This window comes from Scomber scombrus, chromosome 9 (genome assembly GCF_963691925.1).
Source record: "Scomber scombrus chromosome 9, fScoSco1.1, whole genome shotgun sequence".
Taxonomy (NCBI): domain Eukaryota; kingdom Metazoa; phylum Chordata; class Actinopteri; order Scombriformes; family Scombridae; genus Scomber; species Scomber scombrus.
The window spans coordinates 17154794-17180056 of record NC_084978.1 but is presented as its reverse complement, the minus strand read 5'-3'; the positions used below and the strand labels follow the sequence as shown (position 1 = coordinate 17180056).

The following is a 25263-nucleotide window of genomic DNA, read 5'->3' as shown; positions in this document are numbered from 1 at the left end:
ATTGATTGCATGTGTAAAGCAGGGCTTGGCGATATTGACAAAATCAAATAAATCACAATATGATATCGGCTTGATCAAACTGCAACAACATTGTAGGGATGGCAATTGGTGCTTTCATAAAACACTTAAGATACAATAAGATCTTTAATAAATAATGATAAATAAATTGGATATAATGACTAAGTAAGTAATGGCAAATAATAGATTAGCTAGAGCAGTCTGGTTCAGAATGACATCACTTCATTGTAATGCAGCCTTTAAAACCAGGAAAAGACAACACTTAAGCCACATTACAATATCCAATATCTAAGACGATAATATAATATTAATATATTGCCCAGCTCTATGGTAAAGAAACAGATAATGGGGAAAAAGAGAGAAGGTGACAAGACACACACACTCACAGACACACACTATTTAATACTTCTAAAGAGGGATCATGTCAAACACTGGCAATCAATGTTGGAAAATGTCTCTGGAAACCCCAGAGCCACAGAAAATCCTGGAATGTATCTGTGAAAATAACTCATTGCACTGTTTATTCATTCCTCTGCTGTTTTCTGGCAATAAAATTATAGTTTCAAAGTGCAGTCACTATCTGGTGATAGAAAAATATGACATGACCAAAGAATGACCCAATCACATCATTACATGACTTAAGACATATTTAATAGTTCTGGGTGGCAAACAGAATTATCATGTGCATTATTCTGTATATATAGAGCAATCTCTGGAAAACAAGTATTCGAATTCTCCATTCGAATATGTTAAAACAATCAACTGTAAAAATTAGAACATAGAAAAACAATCTCTTAAAAAAACAAAACAAATTATGGAACAAAAGGAATGACTCAAATTAGAAAATGTTTTATGTTCCAGTGATGTTCTGACATCCTGATATCCTTTTCATCCATCTTCCTCTTTTAATGTTGAAAATAGACACTTTTCAGTAACTGGTATGCATAATTACCTGGTATACTGTCCATCTGTATGAAGAGCAGAAAAGCAGTTGCGTCTCTGGTTTAAATACAGTTACATATTTTGTGCTTAAGAGCAGGCACAGCAATTTATGGAGCTTTGCACCTTATTGTCATTCTCAGTGTTACTGGAGAAAAATGAAGAACTAGCACATTTTTCCACATTGCCTACATTTGAAATTAATTTCTCCCATGATGCCCTTCAAATTTATCTAAGTGCCACTTGCACCATGTCCAGACAAGTTCAACTTTTATGCAATGTGTCATATAAACGCAGGTGTTGCTGAAGAAAAAATTGTGATTTTGATTCCTAAAAGATTGAACTTTTGGAGCCATGGCGATGTTGGCGACCACCAGCAATATGAAGCACTGATCTTGAATCAGTGGGCTGATAAATAGGTCTACCCATCCTGAGGCTGACTGGGTATCAGGGCTGGAGGGCACACTATAGTATTGTGTTTGCATAGGAATAAATATTGCATGGAGCCGCTGACATCACCGCTCAGGATTCCTGACAGATATTACGCCGCAACATCATGGCAACATGTATGCTGATGGCTACTGAATACAAATATGAGCAAGGCCAGACATTCAGCAACTACTGTTGCAGTTCAGCGGGAGGGGAAGTAGGTGAAACAACACACACATACACGCAGACAGACAGAAAGACAACTGAACAAACACACATACTTGTCTCAGCAGTTTTTTGGGCATTTTTCCAGTGTGCAATATCCTCAGCAGAAAGACCACAAAGCTGTTTATGAAACCTAGCATTTATAACAGCATGGTCGGTACCATACAGTAATTACAGATGGCAGCACACGCACTGAAAACTACATGCACTAACACACACACACACATGCATATTTAGAAACCCAATTGTGCACGCAAAACTAAATATAGACTGCTTACTTCACACACACACACACACACACATTCAGGCATGTAAACTGCTCAGGCTAGGTTTGACTCTGTGGAAGAACTTCCTCCTCCTATCTTGCTCTACTTTCGACTGGGGATTATGGGAATGCTCATGTTTATTGAATAAGCAGGTTTTCTTCATAAAACTGTTGCGAGCAAACGTGGCAACAGAGCTTAGACATGTCCATGTGAAACCCTATTTTTAAGTTTTACCTCATGCAAAAACACCTGTGAACTAAATCCCTTCTTCTTAAAAAGAAAACAAAGAAACCCACACTGTAACATACACCCGGTGATATGTGTTGTTGATAAGTGGTTGGACTAGTCCACACAAAAGCCCGGTGCAAAGTGTGGGCTGGACAAAACCTGGGAATGAAATGACAAGACTTGTTTTCTATTGGTTGGCACTTTTTTGAATAATAAATTTACAAACAGCAATGTAAAGTAAATCAGACAATTACAAAGCAATTTGTTTCATGGGTAACAAAAATGTGAAAAGCGCAATATGGTCTTGGCCTGGAACCTCCAGAGAACACTATGTAGAACCAGCAGGATGTGCCAAATTCCAGACATTCCCAGTCTAAATTTCTAAATAACCGCAAAAAAATGTTGGTTCCCTCCTGAGTAAGTCTTTGGAATCACTGAAGATGCCCTTTGATGGAATGATAAGTGAATCAAGTGATGCAGAGATGCAGAAATACAGAGAAACAGAAAAACACACAATACATGACCAGATATGTGCACATGCCGAAGAAAAGCTATTACAGTTTATGACATTGGCAAAGATCCAAAGACTGATGAGGGACACCCAGGGGCTGTGACATAGGTGAGAGCCCCACCCTCATTCACTGTCTTTCCCTGTGTCCTCCCATACGACACAGTCCTATCCTAAAAGATGGTCCCGTTAAGACAAGGGACAGAGATACACAGGCCTTTTTTCAGTATAATTATCGCTTGCCTTTTGACTCTAATCTCAGATTGAAATTGGTCCCTGGAATGTGTTTGGATATCACTGACTTTATGTGTAAAAAAAAAAAAACCCATTCAGCCCAGTTTGCCTAATTGGCCCGAGAGGAAGCAGCTTCCAGTAACTCTTCTAATGACTCTGCCCCCTCTTGTTTAGGCTCCTCCGTCTCCTCCATCTTTTTCTTCTTGGTGGGATTGCTTGACGAAGGCGTGTCTTCCTGCATAAGTTCTTTGGCCAGGATGTTGGTCACTGCATGACCAGCTCGTCTGTGGTTGGCTGGGGAAGAGAGTGAAGTACAGAGAATGACATAAATAAATAAAGAGACCACCATGTTTGTATCATGACAAGTCATTACAGATATGTCAGTGCATGCCATGAAGTGACATACGAGCAAAAGAAAAGACCACATTATCAGCCATATACTAACATGTTTCACTACAAATGAATACAGACAACCATTTAAATGAGTTAACACACCACAACACAAATGCCAGCTGTGTGTGTCTTCAAGAATGTCACAGGCATGTGTTTTGGATGATAAAACACAAAATGGATTCTTGCTTTCCATACAAAATACACACGCATGCATTACTATGGCACACAAACACACAAGTAGCTTAATGGTGTGGCTGTATATGTGTGTGTGGATTAGTGTGACATCTAGAGCAACTCGCTGCTTTGAACAGATTAGACCTACTCCACATGACCTCGACAAAGTGGGGAAAAAATGAGAAAAGAAAGACTGAAGAGAGACATTTATAGGAAGGAGAAGTGAGATGACTGGTGAGATGAAGGAATGGAGACGGTGAGTGTGTAACAGCAAAGGAGAGAAGAGGGAAGACGTGGTGTGAGACACCATGAAGAGCACAATGATTCATGCTGTTGGAAGATTAAAGAATGAAAATGAGACGAACGTGGAAGGAGAGAGAGAGTAGGGAAGGATAAAATATGACAGAAATGAGTAGTAAAATATAACACAGACAAACAGTGGATGCAGTGAGGAAATGTAAGAGATGCACAAGGATGGACAGAGAAACAGAGGATGTGTGACAGATTGAGGCCTGAGGATGCTGTCGTTTCTATTCTTCTACCTGCTTGCTGTTATTTCCTCTCTCCCACACACACAAACCAGCAGCCCTGCCTTTATCGCTCTCCCCCTCCCCTCTAGATCCTTTACCACTCTTCATTCTCTTGCGTGGGAGAGCAGCTGTGCATCAGCGGCCATTTTGAATTATATAGGTCAGTGGGAGATTGTGTTTGTTGTGTGTTTGCTGTTGTTTTGTACCTGATTTATGATCAAAACTTTTCACTCAAGCAAAAGATGGTACGAATAAAAAAGGCCGCACGCACGCACGCACGCACGCACGCAGTTATCACAAACATGCAGTAATGTAATGTGTTCCTGGGCTTCTGTTAAGAGAAAATGCTGTTTAATGTAACACAGTTATGATGCAAACAAATAGAAATACACATGCAAAAAAAACCCCCACAGTAACACAAACAACAACCCAAGACATAACACATGGTTCTCATGGAGGAAAAACACACACACACACACACACGCAGTTACCGAACAGGTCTCCAGAACTAGCTGTGACAAAGACACAATAGAGTCTGGGGAGAAAGAGGAGAAGGAGGATTTGGAGATTTAAGATCATGTTCACAGTTGACTTGTCTCTTTTAGAAGTGAGCCTTAGCTGAACAGATCAGCACAAACAGCTGGGGTGTCAAATTATCGACTCACACTTTCTTTGTGGAGGCATTCAGATTCTCCCCATCAAAAAACACCAACACAGTGAGACTTAAGCTAGTTCTCAGTCTTCTCACACATACTTCATATCTATTTCCATCTCTTTCTGAAACTCTTCCTTACTCAGAAACTTACTAATTAGAAATTATGCAAATGACCCAAAAACCAAGAGAAAGAGTGTGTGTCAAGTGTGGGTGCTGTTATATATGTATGTGCTCTGTGCCGAGCTTGTCCTAAAAAATCCGACCCGCAGAGAAAAGCTCTTCAAAGACTGTCAAACCCAGCTCCTCTACTCTCATCCTCCTCCACTCCCTCATGAGAGAGAAGACAGAGAGGAGGAAGAGAGACGGGGATAAGAGTGAGGATCAGAGGGTTGCTGCGTTGGAAGCAGCAAGGGAAAAAGATGGATTCTGACAGAAACCTGCAGATTAAAACAGTGAGAGGAAAATTCTCCAAGCAGATTTGCTCATTTTCTCTATATTTAAACATAGCTAGGATGTAGGGGCTCAAACAGCAGATACATAACCTGACAAAAGAGCACCACGCCGCATGTTCCAAATGTGTTTGTTATTTTATTGATTTGCCATTTGGTCAATCAAATAGTGAAAATGCCCATCACAAGATTACATCATCAGATGGTCGTCATAATCATCATTTTGTCCGACTAACAGTATAGAATGCAAAGACACTCAGTAAACCAGCAGATATACTGATCTGAGAAGCTTGTCTTTAAAAATGACTTGAAACAATCAATTGATGGCCAAAATGTTTACTGATTGATTGATTGACTAGTCAATTACTCATCTAATCGTTGCAGCTCTACATGCTCATCAAACAAACTACATAAGATAGTTTAGTTTTGTGCTAGTAGGCAGAGCTCAAGCAGCCCAGTAACCTTCAATTGAAAATGTAGTATATAAATAATCTGTAAAGAATCTGATGTTCCGACCAATCAGAAGGTGACTTAAATATGTAACTCAAGGGTCCCTACACTGATTTAACACATGAAATTCAGTTTACTGATCATAATCATTACTACTTAGCCTGGGAAAATATTTTTAGCATGTTTTCTATTACTCTGGAAGGAGTTTGCCAAAGTTTTAAAACAGATTGGGCAACAATGCAAAACTAAATCGCCAGAATATCCCTTTAACACGTGGCACGACAAACGTAGGAAATCTGCAGCATGTGTGTCGTATCCACAGACTAGCTGTGATGTTGACTAAATAATCCATGCACTTGGCATGAAGCCTGTTGTGCAGCAGTAGGAAATGAGATGCCGAGACTCACAACAAAGGTCTGTTTACTGGTGGCGTGAGACTGAATGAGTGTGTTTGCACACTGAGGGGCAATCAGGGGCACAAAGAATGAAGTGAAAAGATCATCTGTAACACATTACACTCCAGGAGACTCAATAATGAATGCCTGATGAAGGAAAGAACGCTTTGTTGAACAGTATGTGTGTGCTGCCTTTATGAAGAGAAAACACAGACACACAGAGATGAATGAGGAGAGAATTTACAGAGAAGTAAGTGTAAAGCAGCTGAAGACAAAAAGGTAACAAGGAACCAACTTAGTGGCTTTGATACAGAGAATGCCAACCTCCTCTGGTCACAGATTACATACACCTACAAACCCAATAATTATAATATATATATAGTTACAGGACATGATGATGGTTGACAAGGAAACAGCCATGTTTGTGCTCTTGGTTTACTGTCGGCACAGCAGCTGCAGTAAAGCCACAGTCACATAACAACATGGTAACCGTGCCAGGACTGGCATGATGGTGTACTTGCAGATGTAGGCTGAACCTCCATCAGTGTCTCCATCTTAGGAGGGACTCATAGTGCCCTCCTCAGGCTGCACTGAGTAACACACTGCTTCCCTGCACTAGAAGACTGTGGGAAACTGTGACATCATCTAGCTCTGCTATTGGCTAGTGGCTGTGACTTAGCTCTGCTGTGAGCTCTGATGGTGCATGTGTATGATCTGCTGCTCCTTTATTGTCTCAGTGGGCGTTAAGTATGCATGTGACGTCACACCTGCTTCAGTAATGGACTGATTGATGAGCATTCTCCTATTGGTCTGCATTGTCTCAACTGTGTGTGTGTGTGTGTGTGTGTGTGTGTGTGTGTGTGTGTGTGTGTGCATGTGCATCTGTGAAAGCACAGATCTTTGTAGGGGTCCTTCTTTCTTTTGTAAGAGGAGACTGTCTGCAGGGCCAGCGTGTGCCTCTCTTGTTGCTACCCCCTTTATCTTTGTTGCTCTGTTGTGATTGGTGCTTTGTCAACTAGTTGCTACTGTCATTGGCTGTTCTGGTAAGGGTCATGACCCAGCAGATGGGTCTATAGTGAGTGTTTAGACATGTCATTCCTCTACACACGAGTGGCCTTAAATTGGTTTAAACACTTACACACACAAATTAGGCCACTGTCACCAAGCTGCCATGTCTATTTATACAGAAGGACATGAACGAGCCTTGAACTAACAATCTGAAGCAAAAAGTCAGTGTGTGATATGTTAGAAAAAGTATGCAAGGATGTCTCTCTGTAATGTGTCTGTTTGGGTGTATGTATTGGTATGCAAACATCCAATTGTGTCTTTGTATTGGAATGCAAGCATCTGGTGTGTATGTTTTGTCTGCATGTGTATAGAGGGGGGTAGACAGCTGAGGATACCCCATGCAGTCTGCTCCTTCTATACAACCAGCACAAACACACACATCGTGATGTGAGGTACAGGTCAAAGGTGAGGGGGCATAAAGCCTCCACAGCCTCGTGGCTTTCCGTTCAGTCACACTGCTATGACACAATGAGCATGACACTACACTCAATAGGCTCTCAGCAGGCCTTTAAAATCGAGTTGGTGACGTTTGCAGTCCCCGCAGTGAACAGAGGAGAGAAATAGGAGGGGAAGGGAGGGACACACTTGACGTCATAAAGACCTAACATGAACAATAGAAATCATTACCTCCAAAGACAAAAGTAATAATACAATTGAGCTATTTCTGCAAGTGCTATTGTTATAAGCTATAATATATCAACATTCAAATATATTTTTGAACATTATTTCAAGTGTAGATTTTTTTTGTTTCGACAGCCATTACTACCCATTAAAAATTTAAACTCATCAATTAATTGTTCACAAACTAAACCTATAACATAATGCCATACAAGGTAATGTGATGTGATGTTTTAGGGCCCTGAGCAAACAGTATGTATTCAATTATATGTACTGTACATAACATGGTTACGTGGCACTCGGACATTTCATGTGATGGTGCAGGATTCTTTTTCAGGCTTTGTTTATTGTGTAACGTCACACGGGCCAACTGGAGTACAGATAAAAGTTTTGACAGCTGCAAAAGGTTTTACAATTTTTCAAACAACTTGGGTTCCATAAAACTTGTAACTTTTCAAGTTGCACTAAGAAGTTAATTACACCCTGTTATGATGATGTTCATCACTTTCATTATATTAGCATCAGCTTTTAAAAAAACAACAGATGTGTCACAAGCACACTATAACATTGGACAGGGTGAAACTACATATAATAAGTCACTCTTTGACAGCAGTATTGTTAGCTTTTGTTAAAAAAAACCCCAAAACAATTAATTTATTAATTGCTAGAGGATTATTTGTTTACTCGGCAGGACATTGCTCCTAATAACTATAATCAGTTTCTGTCAAAAACAGGACTGTAAATCTCCATGGAAGTCAATTTTCACTTATCGTATTTTTTTCATGATGGCTGATACCTGTTTTGTGTTGCATTATGGGTAGATGTATATACCATTGTGTCACCAACATGCCACCTTACAAGGGCTGTGCTCAAAGAATGCTACAGAAAAGCTTAAAATGTAATTTATGTACAATGGAGCCTGATGTGCACAGCTAAGCTTGCCATGCAGCTTGACAACTCGTCTTTCATGTTTATCATTCTTCTTCGTTTACCTGTTATTACCATGTTTGACAACACAGTAAGTCAAGAAAAACATAGAAACTTCATAGCACCTACACTGGCCTTTAGGCAAAGTGAATCCCCACCCTCACACCCTGCTGTGAAGGGGTTAGAGTGACCTCATGTTTGACATGTTGATTATTAAACATGCTTTATCATTTCCTTAAAAATCTTCCAGTGCTGACCAAGCTGAAATCTCACTCTTGAGACATTACATACATGGATGGTAATGTGAGACGCCCTCTAAAGACAAAACCTGGGTGTATAGAGTAGATGATCTGATCAGATGTTACATGCTGCAGCAGCTTGATGCATATATTTACATTTTTAATAAGAATTAGAGCAGTGCCCAAATAAAACTGTACCTGTTTGAAACAGGCTGATACTTGGCCTCTGATATTACTGCTTCAGCACACAGAAAAACTAATCGTGTTGATGTGATGTGTGAATGAGTACACCAACATGAAAGAAACTAATATTGTATTATAATCCTATGTTAAGTGCAGTAATAGTACATCTTTTCTCATTCCAAGAATAATGAAGGCTGCATTTAAAAATAAAAAAATATAACAGTTTTTGAAAAAATGTGCATCCTAAAATAAAGCGAATCAATCATATTAGGCTCTTATTTTCCATGGCTTCAGTTTGGATAATTTGAGTGGGTATATTTGCTTAAAGGATTTGTGTTCATATGATACACACTGGTTCTGAACTTCCTGTGGGAAGCAGCCCAAGAGTCTGTCAATTCTTCATTAAAAGCTCAGTTTTCACTGTCTACTTTTCTCTTTTTAAAGCACAAAACAAAACAAAACAAAAAATCAGAACCGATTATTTTTTGGTGAAAACAATTTGTGCAGTGACTTGAGGGTTTAATGAACACTCACACTCAATATTTTCAGTCATTTTCCCCCCATTATTTGACTCTTATACACATCATTTATTCATTTCCAGTAAGGTCCTAGGCAATTTCCAAATCATCAAATTTTATCCTGAGTAAGAGTATCCACTAGTAAAACTTCAATTCCCGAAATGCTCCATTTACCACATCAACACTCTGCTCTTTTTACTCCTGGCCAACAATCACCGCACTCAAGACACACAGTGTGGCAGCTTGCAGTTCACTTGTTTATTCAGAGTTTATTAATATCAAAGGAAGACTCCACCTGCGTTCCTGTCTGGGTTTTTCAAATAGAAACCCTCACTCAGCCGTTGGCAAAAAGCAGTGACGTTGGTTACAGCCAGAGTATTGATGCTGACACAGAGTTACATAACTGATATTGATTAATTTTCATCAATCAGCTTTTGGAGCAGGTTACTGCTCTGTATTACGACTGATTTTTCTGATTAAACGTAGTTACAGACTGTTAAGACCTTTGGGGAATATTTGTAAATTGTGATTTTGGGCTATATAAAGTTAGGGCAGCAACATTCTTCTACCAGATAAAAAGTCGGAGAAAAATGAGGTCATTGAACGATTGTAGTCCACTCCTCATCTCTGCTGGAGGCTACATTAAATGCCAATAGCATAACACATCAAAATATGTACAGTCAAGTGAATTGAGTCTAGTTATACTGTGGGTGGTGCAGGCCTCAGATTTTGATGAGCAAGACCTCCGTTGACACACAAGAACAACCTTTTCCATTATAAAGTCCCACTGATTAAAACTGTAAAATAAAACTGCTTCCTGGATACTGTACTATGATGTTATATACCTGGCACAGAAGAAATTAGGCCTGAATTTTATTTTCAGATATCTTTTTCCACTTTTCTGCACTTCATGCAGCAATTTTTATAAATGCTTTATGGAGTAAATACTTAAAATACTCTCTGTGTGTATATGAGCTGGATAAGAATGTTTTAAGCCCACTGATGGAAGCAGCCTGTGGCCCCAGTGGTGCCAGACATATATCAGTTGAGCCAGTCAGGATGTGCCTCCTCCTCCTCCTTTAGCTTTACTAAATTAAGATCTCTGACTCAACCAACCATGAGCGTGCACATACACACATTCACAAAGCCAAACATAAAGACACTCCTATTGTGTGGCTGAAAGATTTAAGGTCCTTCCTGTACTGTAAGAAGAGATGTGAATCACTCGAAGGGAGCAGCCTTTAAACATCAGTGTAGAAAATATAAACTGCCAAAAAAATTGCCAAAAACCACAGCAAGGCTTCACACCCTCCTCATTGAGCATGGAAAACGCTGAACTTAGGCAAAAGAAAACAGAAATGACAAGATTGGCAAAGAGATCAGTCAGGGAGGAGGCAGTAACTAGAGATGTGATATATATAGAAAGATATACAGCTACTTATATTTTCCTACTCTTTCCTACCACAGGCGTGTTTGCATGGTGAAGAATGCTTTCTCTCCATTTCTCTCACATATGTTCAGGTATTTCCTGTTAAGAGCGTGAGGTGGCCAAACAGTGCTATGGGTGACTGACTGAACCCTCAAGTGGGCCCCATTCTTTCTGTTGGTCTATCCCCACTCCCTCTTTTCCCTATACTTCCCCTTCTTACTGTTGGCTCAGACAGTTTAGCAGTGATGAGCCTAAGCTGCTTGTCATTAAAGAGTTTTTACTGCTCTTGGAGATTGTCTCAGTATGACATAGTGGACCACTTGTCACAACCTCTTTTACTGCTGTGCACAATTACAGCTAAAAGGCTGTATAAATGCATTTAGCAATAGTGAAAAATGAGGATAGAAAGACCAAAAGAAAGAAAAAGAAAAAGTAAGGAAGAGGCAGAAAGAAAGATAAATAAAAAGTTAGAAAGAGTAAGAAAAAGTTTAAAAAAGAGACAAAAAGAAAGAGCAAGAAAGAAGACAGAAACAAAGACAAAAAAATTCTACCCTCTCATTCTGAGCTGTTCCACTCTAGAGCACTGCTTCACATCTGGCTTCTATTGAGGGGAGGATTGGGTTGCACACGTTCTTCCCCAAACTCTCATTTGTGTGAATACTTCACACACACACACACACACACACACACACACACACACACACACACACACACACACACACACACACACACACACACACACACACACACACACACACACACACACACACACACACACACACACACACACACACACACACACACACACACACACTGCTCTCTCAGTTAATGGGCACTGGACACTTTCCCACTCACATGGTTACACACACGTTTCCTAACACTGGGAGTCATGTTACAAAGTCACAATCCTGACAGCTCACATTGCTTCTAATGTTCATGGGCTTACTATCACATATTATCCACTATACTTGCTGCATATTAGAGTTTCCAAAAAGAAGATAAAAAGGAGAAAGATACTCTAGTTTCCAATTCCAATAAGGGAATGTAAGTACATTGAACAGTGTGACAAGCATTATAGTGAGGCACTAACCTGATTACTGGACTGCCTCTGCTTCTACAGACTGAACACAACATAGCCTAAATGAAAATCAATACAGGTGCACAGCTCATCACATACACTTCTGAATGGCCATTTTGAGTATTTTCTCACTACAGATTTTAAGCCTTTATAATTTCATGTACAAAACAATCAGAGTAAATTACACCTAAAACTGAAACCATGTGCAACCTGTTATGTGTGTTAAGGACATTAATGAGAAACTTCGATGTTGAACACATCCCTCTTGACAGTTCCATTTCCATAACAAGATATCCACATAAGACCAAAGTTGACATTAATGATCGTTGTTAGTCAATTACATGTTTCCAAAATGAATCTACAGTGTTTTGAAATGATACTCATTTTCTCTAAGCTTTAGCCGGCTGACCAAACGTGTCTGTCCACTGTCTCATCCACTTCCTCAGACTTTCTACCCACACTCTGGTTTATCCTCCATCCAGTCATATTCCTCTTGTATTTTCCGACTCCACAACCACACACTCACCAGTTGCTCTTCATCTCACTGCCCACACCAACCCTTAGCACCCTCCCTCTTGTCTTGTTGTTGTGCCAGGCACTGGTGAAGCTGGCTTTGCCCCCCGTAACCATGGCCAAAGACCACTTCCACAATCACAGTCTCCGAGCCATGCAACAGATGGGACAGAGACAGAAGAACACAAACAAATCTGTTGTTGTGTTTTGACAGAGGCAGAAAGAAGCAGAGAGACGGAACAAATGAGCCTCATATGCTCCATGTGCTTCAGTACTGTATGTAGACCATACATGTGTGTGAACGGAAACAGAAATCTGTAAATCAAGACAGACATGGCACCTTGAAACATCTGCAAGTTTTGTGAAGATTTACTATTCTGCTTGTGTGTGAGTACCTGCTTGCCGTGGTCCTCTCTTTCTCCTGAAAGCAGCTCCGGACTGCAGCGCCTCCAACAGGCCATCCATGATACCAGTTTCATCACCCTCTGTAAACATATCAAAACAATAACATCAGCAGAGCATCAACAAGCACCAAATTAAGTCAACATGTGGATTCACATTTAAGCTTTTATATATGGCACACACAACACTCCACTTTTATGTCATTTTACATCAATACAACACTGAAAGACACAGTCCAAACAACATGGGAATAATTAGGGATTTTGCTAAGCCATCTACCTATCACTGCTTCCCTCAGACACGCCAACACACACGTGTGTGCAAGAGAGTCATTTACCAGCCACGTGGACATAATGGCAAATTAGCTACATTAACCCAGATAAGCAGTGACCTAGTTTTGCTACTGTCCCTGCTAAAAGATACACACTGCACTTTAAAGGCGATAACACACCCTTATTGGGAAGACACGCCCACTGATGCCAAACCAACTGCATATAGACAAAACATTAAAATGCCACAGAATGAAAGACTTATTGTGGCTTATAGTTAAAAGTCCCCTTGTATCCGTGTATTTGTACAGGTATAGTTTATATGGGTGGTCTCACTGATTGTGTGTTTGTTTATATCTGCATCTGCTTGTGGTAGCCTTAAAGGCAAATGGGGCCAAACAAAGGGGTGGGGGGTTAGGATTTACTTGATGGAGTTACTGGTGTGTCTTAAAGTATTTGAGTGTTGTCAGGATTGTTTGAGGGGAAAGATTCAGTGGCACAGCTCAGCACTCAGGCAGATGGTTTTAATTATTTCTATTTGAACCTGAATGGAGACAGAGGGGTCTGGAAAAGGGGGCAGTGGGGTGGTGGGTTAAAGGTTTATGTCGTCACCTCCCAACCCCCAAACACAAACATAGCTCTGCTCACACATACACACACACACAATATTTAATCCTGCAGTAAGCCATGCAGCAGATGGCCTATGGTCTCGCCTGTCACGTCAGAGAAAGTCCTTACACTCCCCAAGCCTTCCACAGCTCACATACACCCCTCAATGTCCGTGTCTTGGAACTGCACAGAGTGATGTAGGCCATGTTCTTCTCCTTCCGGGGAAACACATCTGGCACATTTCCACTTACACTAATCACATGGTTGGTTTAAACCACACAGACACTCAAACCTATTTGTGAATATGTACTGGAGGCAGAAGTGGAACCAAACAATGACCTGGCTGTGTATAAAACAAGCTCATTGTTGACCCAGTGAACTTCCAACTAAAACTAGAAAGTCCTAGGGCCAGTGCACTGTGTAGCATTATACACACAGCTCTATACTGTGTCTGTGTATGTGGCTTTCAGCAAAACTATATGATGAAGCTATACAGGAATCTTCTTTCATAAGAGGGAAGATTTACAATGTTTGGTTGGATTAAGATTTGTAACAGGGCTAATTATGTTTTTAGATTATGTTGATAATCATGTGTTCTTTTTTTTTTTCTGTGGAATAGGCATGTGGTTCATAGTGTTATCGGCAATCAATACAAAATCAATGTTGAAATGACCTAAAAAAACAGTGGTGGCCAAAGTTTGACTCAGTACATTGATGGACTGGATTTTGAGTAGCATAGACATGCTCACACACACACACGCATGCACCTACAGTAAATGATACACACAGCAAGACATTGCCTGCAGCAAGTAAGAACATAAGACGGATTAATTAGTGTAATAGCATTGGATCATGAGCTCTTAAAGGTGTCTCTCTGGATCTGATTTATAATGGATGCACACACACACACACACACACACACACACACACACACACACACACACACACACACACACACACACACACACACACACACACACACACACACACACACACACACACACACACACACACACACACACACACACACACACACACACACACACACACACAATCTGGCACAGAGGGCAGCATCTTGAGTGGAGCAATAGCACCCCTAATGGATGTTTACACAATAACAAATAAGAACAGATGATGGAAAAGAGAGGAGTGACAACTACCAAAAGAAAAACAGAGAAAAATCATACAAAATGAGAAAGAAAGACTTTGTTAGAGAGGGCACAGAATTTGCTTTTTCCTAATGTGCCATGATTGTTCCCTCTTTCGTCTTGAGTGAGACATCAGGCTACCCAGGCTTATCCCATCTTATCCCCTCTCTTACTCTGTGCCTTTCTCCTCTTCCTCCTCTTAGCCTCCTTTAAGAGACAACAACACAGTCTAATCTCCCAAGAGAGCATCTGCTGTCCTACTCTCCTCCTCTTTACCTTACCCTCCCCCACAATACTCACTCACTTGCTCTCTCTGTGTGGAGCACGAGCCCTCCTAGTGGCAGTTCCCATAGCAGCATCTGTGAGGGTGTGTAAACCACACATGCACACACCCTTTGTCAGCTATATAAAAATACACAGCCTCACACCATCTTTTACAGACAGTACTGACACCTAGCTGTGGAAACAAGGAACAGTCAGTTCCCAAGTAGTCTGGCATATATCCAAAGATGGGTGTATGACAGCCAGGGATGGATTTGTTGCTGATGTAGCAGACAGCCTTTATCATATCATAGGAGAGCAAAGATCTAGCTTGTGAATTTGGACCTATGGGTGTGGCATCTAAACACTGCCAGCCTGGTACATTGAAGCCTGCAATTTTGTGTTTCATGAGAGCCAAACAACTTTAGTAACTGACTCAATATTAAAAAATGAAATAAGCTTTACAAAATGTTAAAAATTCTACAATAATTACCATCACATGCTTAGCACATGTGCAAAGAGAGGCGCCACTGAATGAGTGGCTGTCTGTCTGACTCACATAGGAATGGCAAGGCCACAAACAGCACATATTCACTGACCTTCCAGGGTTAAACAAACAACTGGGATATCATGTTTACAGAGACAGAAAGTGAGAGAGAGGAACATTCAGTAAACTCATGAGACATGGTATGTGAGCAGACTGGTGGGAGATAGAAAGAAAAAAAAGAGGAAGAACATGCAAATGAGTGTGCAATGGTCATTCACTATGAGGGTTATAAACAAATACAGACCAAAGACAAGGTGTGTGTATGTTGGGTTTGAATTTAAATAGGGGGTGTTGAATGTCTCTAGGCTACAGAGTCAAATATACCACCTGTATGTAAATGATCTCTAGCGAGCTTATGCACATACACTCTAGTGTTTGAAGCACTATTATGTTCCATTCGTGCATGCCTATAGAGGCTGAACATGAAATTTGACTACTTTACTTTCTCCCACAAAACTTCTGCTCCATGCTTTAAACACAGAGGCAAACTATTCGAAGTGGAGTCTCACAGTGCTTGCTGTGTGTTTAAATGGCCTTTAAATGAACGACACACACAGGAGGAGGGATGGAAAAAAAAGAGGAGAGGGAGAGATGGAACAAAAGCAAGAAAGAGAGGCGAGGAGAAGCCAGCTGGAACATGGAGCACTAGGAGAAAAGGCCAGAGACTTTTTATAAAAGAGGTTCACAAAACAGACACACATTCTTACACAGACACACACACACACAACACAGTGCAGAAATACTTTGGCCAACACAAAGTTTCTTCAACACACAGGCAAAGCAAAACAGAAACATTCACAAATAGATGACAGTAATGTTTTAGCACACAAACATCCACACGCAGAGTGCACTGTGGCAAATTTTGACTGTGGAGTCCCAGGAGAACCCGACTGGAGCCAAAGCAAGGAGGAATGTACTGAAACTAGGTCATAGTCTGAGGGAAGGGAGAAAAAGTGCCTGTGCATAAATGTGTGTCTGCAATGCAGGATTTTAGTGTTAACTCTGTGTTTACAGGGATAATTGTTAGCATGTGTGTTATACAGGACACTATGCTGCCAGTATCTTTATAAGTATAACAGCATTTCATAGTAAAGAGGAAGAGTGAGATTTTTTTGGTGATAAAGAGATTTAGACCTCTTTTCAGTTATCTTACGGAAGCAAATCTCTCGTTCACCAGAAGAGTGAAAAGAGGTTAAACAGAGTCCTTGTGTTCTTTTTCTGAAGAGCTGCATTGTTGTTTGCTTCAAAGCACAGGTCATCAACATTAGATTAAGTATGGTTTATAAATGCTGATGGGGCTTTCTTTCCCCCACACACACACACACACACACACACACACAAGCACAGACACACACACAAACACTCCACAGAAGTGTGGACTCTGACTGCCCCCAACTGGTATCTGAAGGAAATACAAATTGAGGTGTGGAGTGAGTTTCTCTCTCTTTCAATCACATGAAGGTTAACAGTTATGATCCAGCAATTGTGACCTGCGTTGATGTCAAGGTTCTGCTTCCTCTTGAGTTTCTCCTCCTTCTCCTTCTCTGCCTTTTCCCTGGCCAGCTTGGCCTTCTTGATCTTCTCTTCTGCCTCCTTCCTCTTCTGATTCTCCTTCACTGCTTGCTGGTGGAGGGAAGAGTGGTGGGGGGTGATAGATAGGGAAAATGTCAGACTGTGTGTGAGCAAATAAAGGTTAAAATTCAAAATTCAAGAAGACAGATGTGTGATGCATCTGATGGGTATCTGTGTATGTAAACAAAAGCTAAAACCAGTGGATGGCGGTTATCCACGCCAACTGGTAAAACAAGTTACCCACCTGCGGGGCCTCCTAAATGGCACATTTACAGTTGATGTTTAAACTGACAATATATTCACATTGCTTTCAATTTAATATTATGTCAATACCAAAAGGTGTGTAGTCTCCTATTTCTCATCTAGGTTTGACGTTTGACGTTTGTCTTTTATCTACTCCCCCCCCCCCTTACTCTTATGTACATGTCTTTGTTCTGTATGTGTAAGAATTCAGTTTGAGGGTGGTCAGAAAAGACTGAAGACACCAGCCTATGTTTGTGATAAATCAGGTGTTAGGTTTGTATGTTCACATGCTCAAACACACATACACACCTGGAACATGTTCTTAAATGTGTTGAGGTCTCCAAAGACGTCCTCTACGGAGAGTTTTTTCGGGTCAAAGACAAAGTACGCTCCCAGGTCAATATACTGCTTCTCCATATTCTTATACATCAGATCCAGCTTCTCATACTGCTCATGAGCAGTGGTCACAAAACTGTGAAGACACGGGGTTAAGGAACATAGAACCAATATATCTATGATTTTACAAGACACAACGATTCTAATTTATTATGCTAAACTCTGTGGATCGAATTTTTATACAGGATTACTCATTTAGGTAACTGCTGAACCATTATATTAAAAACATAATTGAATTAAGAGGATATGGACATCTTCTCCACAAACTGGTCCTTGTCACTCTGTGCAGGAGGGAAGGTTTCTAGATCTTTCTCCAGATTCTTGATGTGACGTCCCATCAGTTCTATGTTCTTCTGAAGTGTCTCTGCAGAAACTACAGGAAACATAAGGGAAACATTAATGATGAACAGCACCTACATAATTGGCTTATGATTTATTGTTGTACTTTGTTTTCATATGACTAAAAGTGCAGCTCTGAATGAAAAAGAAGCTGAGGAAAGGACACTAGAGGATGGGTATGCAGTGCTACCAGCTGAAACAGTGGGAACACACTGTAACAACAAGGATTGTAATAGTTTATACATGGGAACAGAAATCTACAGAGGTCAGTTAGATGTCTCATGTACCTCTGCTGGCCTTTTCCACATGGATGAGCTCGTCTGGAAAGTTCATGACTTCGGGATACTGCTCCTGGCACACATCGGCAAGGAAGTGGAGCAGCGTCTGCTTCAGATCAGCTGATTTGGTGTCACGCAACTGATTGGAAGAAGAGTTAGTTTAAATAGGGTACGCTGAAAAGGCAATCGATCAGATATTATTGAATGTCTGTCGTGCTGCTAGCATTTTGCACATTTCTCCTGGCAGATATGTGTAAAATGAATAAGCAAGTAAGAATGAGGGCCTCCAAAATTCAGACATTTACAAAGAAGTGTCTCTGTCGGTGATGCCTAATCTATATTCTAAAATATTTAAAAAAAATAATACATCACGGATATGTATATAAAAAGGATATTATATTAAATCAGCTTAAGTCCATCTTTGAAAACTTAACTTCAATTACAACTCATCTTATCTTGGTACCTCAGAAACCAGAAGCCATTTTGAGAAGACATAAGGGGAAAACCTTTGCATCTTGTTGTCTATCTATAAACAGTACATGCATTTTTATATAGACCCCCCACTCATCTCATCACTCACATAAGATAAGGATTGTAGTGGCCAAGGGATCACATTCTTTGTTTGTTTATATCAGCTGATTATAAAATCCATATATAATTCAGTGTATAAAATAAGTGAAGCCAAAGACACTAACAGTGAATTCATAAAGTTTTTAGTCACTGAGACTCAGTCATCTTTCACTCAACATGTAAACTTTGCGGAAGTACAACATGTGTATAGTTAAAGGCCTTTCAAATGTAGTCACACGGTTTTCATTGTGTTTGTGTGTGTGTTAGGGCTGGTCGATATGGCTTAAAAATAAAATCTCTGATTTTTTCGCACCAAACTCGATTCAAGATTTTAATAGATTTTTTTTTCTTTCTTAAAAACAAACTACAAATGACAAAGAAATTATCAATAAAATATTTATCTTATGCTTTTATTTTGTTTTGATTTTCCCTTTTGGCATTTGAACAATCCTCCAGCTCTCTAGCGATCCTTTCCCGTGTGCAGTTGTACAGGTTAGGTAAGGCCACTTCGGCTAAATACTAGCGGCCTGGTAGCATGTACTTGGGGTCGAAAGTTATCAGCATGTGGATAAACCCTGACTTTTCCACAGTATAAATGGGCACCATATTTTTAGCAATATGCAATGCGACTGCATCAGTAATAGCTTTCCAACGGGTCACTTTCTTATCAAATGGGACACAAGGTAAAAATGAATCCACTAATGTAGACTGTTTTTCAGTTTGGTTTTGTGGCGTCAGGCCGCGAACAAACCACAACTCACTGCAAACTTTGTTTGAAAGCTGTTGCAACTAAAGGTAGCAGCACGACAAATTTATTTTTGCACCTCTGAGGTGCGTATAAGTAGCGTTTTTTTAGGGACGAGCTCATCCCTGCTTGCTGCTATGTTGTGTGCATCTACAGAGAGGCAGGGGAAGGGGTCAGCCCACTCTGACTAACGGGAGCCCAAGGGGAGCGTCGGTGGTGGAAGTTAAATAGAAAACTGATTTTCATTAAAAACTAATCGTCCTTAACTACAAATTTGAATTAATCGATAAAATTGATTTATCGCCCAGCCCTAGTGTGTGTATAGTGTCTACACTTTATTTTACCTTGCACAGGTATGACATGGAGAAGCCGAATGCCTTGCCATTGCGGGAGCCGGCATTCATATAGTTGCCAACGAGGAGGATGATCTCCAGCAGCTTGGAGAAGGACTGGCTTTTACTTATCTCCTCACAGGCTGCTGTCACAGACACCACATCTGGCTTGATGTTGTTCAGCTGCTCCTCAAACTGCAACTTAAACAGGATTGCCTCAAGCCTTGGCATCAGGCGCTTCACACTGGACATCTGGAGAAAGAAAAGGAAGTGGGGGATTTTGAGACCTCTTCCTAGTATGATTGTTGTCACATAGATTGTGTCACATGACTATGTGTGTATGTGTGAGATTGAAGGGGATTTTATCCATTACTCACATCTTCCACAGTTGAACAAAGCAGTCTGTGTTTAACAGAGTGAACATTTCCTGTGTCTAATATATTGACAACGGTATGACTCTATTTCAGAATTTCAATATTTTCCATGCTTCATTTGCCATTACACTGATTTCCCTGCCATGTTTGTGGCTAGTCATTACCAAGTCAGCTGCAAAATCAACTATATATTTTTTTATTAAAAAACAAAAACAAATCTGTGTTTTTTCATGTGTGTGTGTGTGTGTGTGTGTGTGTGTGTGTATGTGTCCCCTCACCACTACTCCAAACTGCTCAGCCTCAGCCAAGTCTTCATATTCATCCTTCATCTCTCCCAGGACTTTCAGCTGCTCCGGCGGTGGTAGTTGTTTGATCAGGTTCTACATGGAAATGAGAGCAATATATATACATGATTAAAAAAGGATATAGTGACACTTGTTTGTGTGACTTACATGCGTCACAAACTGCTTTTTGGGCAAGACATGAGTTTACACACAGAAAAAGAAAAAAAAAAATCTGAAAAATACTCTTTTGTTCATCCCACTGTGAAGGACAATAAGTGACAGGGTTTAGCTAATGAGTATCAGCCTTGAAGCTGGTTGAGATTCAGTTTCTTGCTGAAGGAAACATAAGTGAGGCTTTCTGTCATAGGAGAATACTATAAGCTCACTATTTAGGCTCATTAAATTTCACTTAAGATGTTAACAGCTTTGTACAAACTCAACATATTTAGTCTGAAAGACACCACAGAGAAATATAAAAGGAAACAAACTGTTTACATTTTTGTCATAAAGGATGAATTAATTGAATGGATGCATACATAGAACTTTATACACCAACACTTGGGGGCTCTGTACCTGAACCATGGACTCGTTGAGAATTTTCTCATTAACCTCCAGGACGGCGTTCTTGATCTCTTCATAAGGGATACGAAAAGATCCCAGGAAAATAGCTATACACACACACACACACACACACACACACACACACACACACACACACACACACACACACACACACACACACACACACACACACACACACACACACACACACACACACACACACACACACACACACACACACACACACACACACACACACACACACACACACACCTTTTGGTCAAACATAGGTTCACTCAAATCAAATCCGGACTTAACGGAATATGCAATTTTTGTAATTACATGTTCACTAAAGGAAAGCAAAAAGTGATAGTATGAGTATGAGTATGAGGTATTCAAATGGTCATCTGCTTGTGGACTTACAAAGGTTCTGTGAAATCTTGCCGTCAAGAACCTTCAGCTCCTTCACCTTTTTCTTCTGGGTCTGCTTCTTGTCATCTCCGCCGTCCTGCTCCTTTTTGGCTGGGTAGGTGAATAGAGAAAGGGAGAGGATGGTCAGCAATATTTAGAGAAGGACAAAAGAATGAGGCCACTTTGTCAGAGCTCTCATTTCCTGGTAACTTTTTTTAATGTAATATGCCCACAGCAGGATATGGACAAAATACTGCTGAATAAAAAGGACAGCAGTGCATTCTTTAATAGAGTAAAGTGGATACGAGGGATGGATGGAGGGACTATGTGATGTCTATAAAAACTGACAGACTTGGCACGGCATTCCCCTTTTTCACTCTCTACCAACTGTATGGTGTCAGGAAGGTGTTAGGATGATTGTATCTGTGGCCTTGGGTCGGATGAAACTGCCATGAAATGGCTCTAACGCTGGGGAAAAGATGCCCCTCATGTGTGTGAGCCTGGTAAATATGGTTGGACATTTGTAAGCTGTAAGGCATTTCACTTTTTGTAGTTAGCCTACACACATGCAGAAACAGAACATCCCATAACACGCTCACACTTGATAGAAGCACTTCATATTAACGTGTTGTGACAAGGTCAGGATTGTGACTGTAAGGATGTGTCAGTGTGTGGGGGGGAATATACGCTGGATGAAAATTAGGACTGAAAGATGAACAAGCACATGAGTTTGACCACATAACAGCCCAGTGGACCAAAGCACATTGGATTTAAGGTCAGCACAGAACTGGGTGTCACAGTTGTCCACTTGTTTCATTCAATATTATCTGATTACTCATACTCAATTTCCTCTTTATCTGACAATGCAACACACATTTGGCATGTCCCTGTTAGTGCTGAAATTAACAGATCAATAGATAATCTGTTAAAGACAAACCTGATAATTAAATGTAATCATTTTCTGTAAACTTAACAGATGTAAGCTGTTTCTCTCGCTCCTTTTTCATATCATCATAAATGAAAGTAAATCAACCATAGATCAAGCAAAATAAGACACTGTTCTGAGCTGAGGTAATTTGATTGTCAATGACAAAATAGTTAATCATGTATATCAATTGATAATTAACATTATTGTTAGTGGTAGCTTTAGTAGTGATATAAACAATAATGCAAAAGTTATTCAAATCAATCTTAAAACCACTAGTACTGTTCACACAGTATGGGCATCAGCCATTTTTCATTCCTTTGTATTTTCTTTGTCGGTTTAAGTTTGATGAACTCTGGAGCATGTCTGCTGCCCACCATCTCTGTTAAGACTTTTTTCTTTGTCTCTCTGTGTCCTTATCCTATCTTTGTTGAGACCAGACTGTTACAGGAAACAACAATCACTTTCTGGATAACAGCCAGCAAGAGTGCTACTACACTAACAACAGTATGAGTGTCTTAAATATAGAGTCAAACAATACAGATCGAAGCCAACCTCAGTGTACTGAGCAGCCATCCTGTTTCCACTGCCTGGTGATGACCTCATGTAATGACAGAGGCTAAAATGGACAACAGGTAGACTATGCATACTGAACGCTGTATAATAACTACTAAATGTTGACATATTTACACTCTTAAAATATAACCTAATAGTTACACTATTTTAATGCAAGTTGTAAAATATGAGGAAAACTATATACCGAAACCCAACTTTCTATATCACATATATGACCTTTGTTTTTCACTTCCTGGCAGTCATAATACTATCGTCCTTCACATTCTGTCCACATCAAATTGTTTGCTTGTCAATTAATGCCACATCTAATTCTCTCTCGGAAAAGTCTCATTCAGACAGCAACACTGTAAGTATTCTCTGCAGAGAATGCACACACATTGAGAGAGAGAGAGAGACAGAGAGAGAGACAGAGACAGAGAGAGAGACACAGAGAGAGACAGAGAGAGAGAGAGAGAGAGAGAGAGAGAGACACAGAGAGACACAGAGACAGAGAGAGAGAGAGAGAGAGAGAGAGAGAGACACAGAGAGACACAGAGACAGAGACAGAGACAGAGAGAGAGAGAGAGAGAGAGAGAGAGAGAGAGAGAGAGAGAGAGAGAGAGAGAGAGAGAGAGAGAGAGCCACTACAGCGTTACAAATCATCCATCCGTCCATATGTCCAGTCAAACAGTGCTTTGTCTCAGTGTGAGAGGCCAATCATGTGGACAGTCTGTTAAATACGGTAGTGTAGTCCAGGCCTCTTAATGAGCTCATCATCTCTGCATTTAGCCATTCAGTTAGAACACTCATACACACAAAACAGCTAGTCAGTCAGTGGACTGTGGCCTCAATAAGTCCCATTGTTTCACCCAATACCAGCCTTAGTTTTCCCCTTATGAAACTCTGCTCATTGACTCAAGTATCACTTCTGTCAAGTTTGTCTCAAACTCTATGGCAATATGATCTGTTAGATGTGTATATTTCCACAGTTTCCATATGACTTGTGTTGAGTATAATCAGCTGTGTATCACTATGGTGAATCAATAATACCATTGTGTGTCCAACACTACAGCTGTAGTCCCTGCTGGGAGTAGGAAACTAAAGCAGGAAGCAAACCATTACACAGACACACACATGCATGGAAGGAAAATCCATGAGGACAGCTAAGAGGAAGATACATAAATATCTTCGCACAAATACATAAACACAACAAGTCACAGCTGAAAGGTTACAAAGAGACCCAAAGGAAATGACTAGCATCCAGTGATAAACATCTTTAGACAGAAAAACAAACAGGGAGACTGACAATGACCTAAAATAATGCACTTCCTCAAGACGGTGGCATCTAGAAAATGGGAAAAATAAAATGTATGAAACTTAAAAATAATACTGAGAGAGATTAAGGTTTTTATTAGGTCTAATAATAATTATAATAATATCAGCATGAGATTAAACCCCCAGATCAAAAGGTCTCTCTGTCCACACATACACATGCAGACTTGTACAAAGACTTACAAATACACAGGCTACAGCAGAGACACACTTTTAATCTGGATAGCAAATAATCTCAAGCAGGGACAATCCAGTTAGTCCGGGACAAGATCTTGGCCTCATGTCAGTGGGTCAGTGTGTGTGTGTGTGTGTGTGTGTGTGTGTGTGTGTGTGTGTGTGTGTGTGTGTGTGTGTGTGTGTGTGTGTGAATTTCAGAGAGATGCAGAGCCGGTCAGGGAGCATGTGTGTATGTGTGTCAGTGCATCCGTGCTATAATAGCTGTAGAGCCAGCTGCGCTCCAGCCAATGAAATCAGGCTTAGCTGTGTTGACATCATGGCTGATTCATAAAATGGGGTCTGGTGTGCAGATTGTAAAATGGCTGCTCGGTGGTTTCCACACGCACAACCGGCTCATTTCATTTATGAGCCAATGGCACCTCTAGTGATGGCTATGGAGCACTGCACCACGTTGCACTTAGTCATTG

The 25263-nt window shown here is 40.4% G+C and overlaps 1 protein-coding gene across 1 annotated transcript; it reads right to left on the bottom strand.

The window, feature by feature from the left end:
• Positions 1-653: 653 nt before the first annotated feature.
• LOC133985559 (protein diaphanous homolog 1) lies at positions 654-21931 on the bottom strand (the record flags this gene model as incomplete). Its single annotated transcript, XM_062425226.1, has 10 exons — positions 654-3141; positions 12862-12951; positions 17193-17325; positions 17827-17992; positions 18163-18286; positions 18540-18669; positions 20190-20429; positions 20830-20931; positions 21409-21503; positions 21820-21931. Coding segments are annotated over 10 exons (1377 nt in total), but the record flags the coding sequence as incomplete, so codon positions are not given.
• Between the last annotated feature and the right edge of the window lie 3332 nt (positions 21932-25263).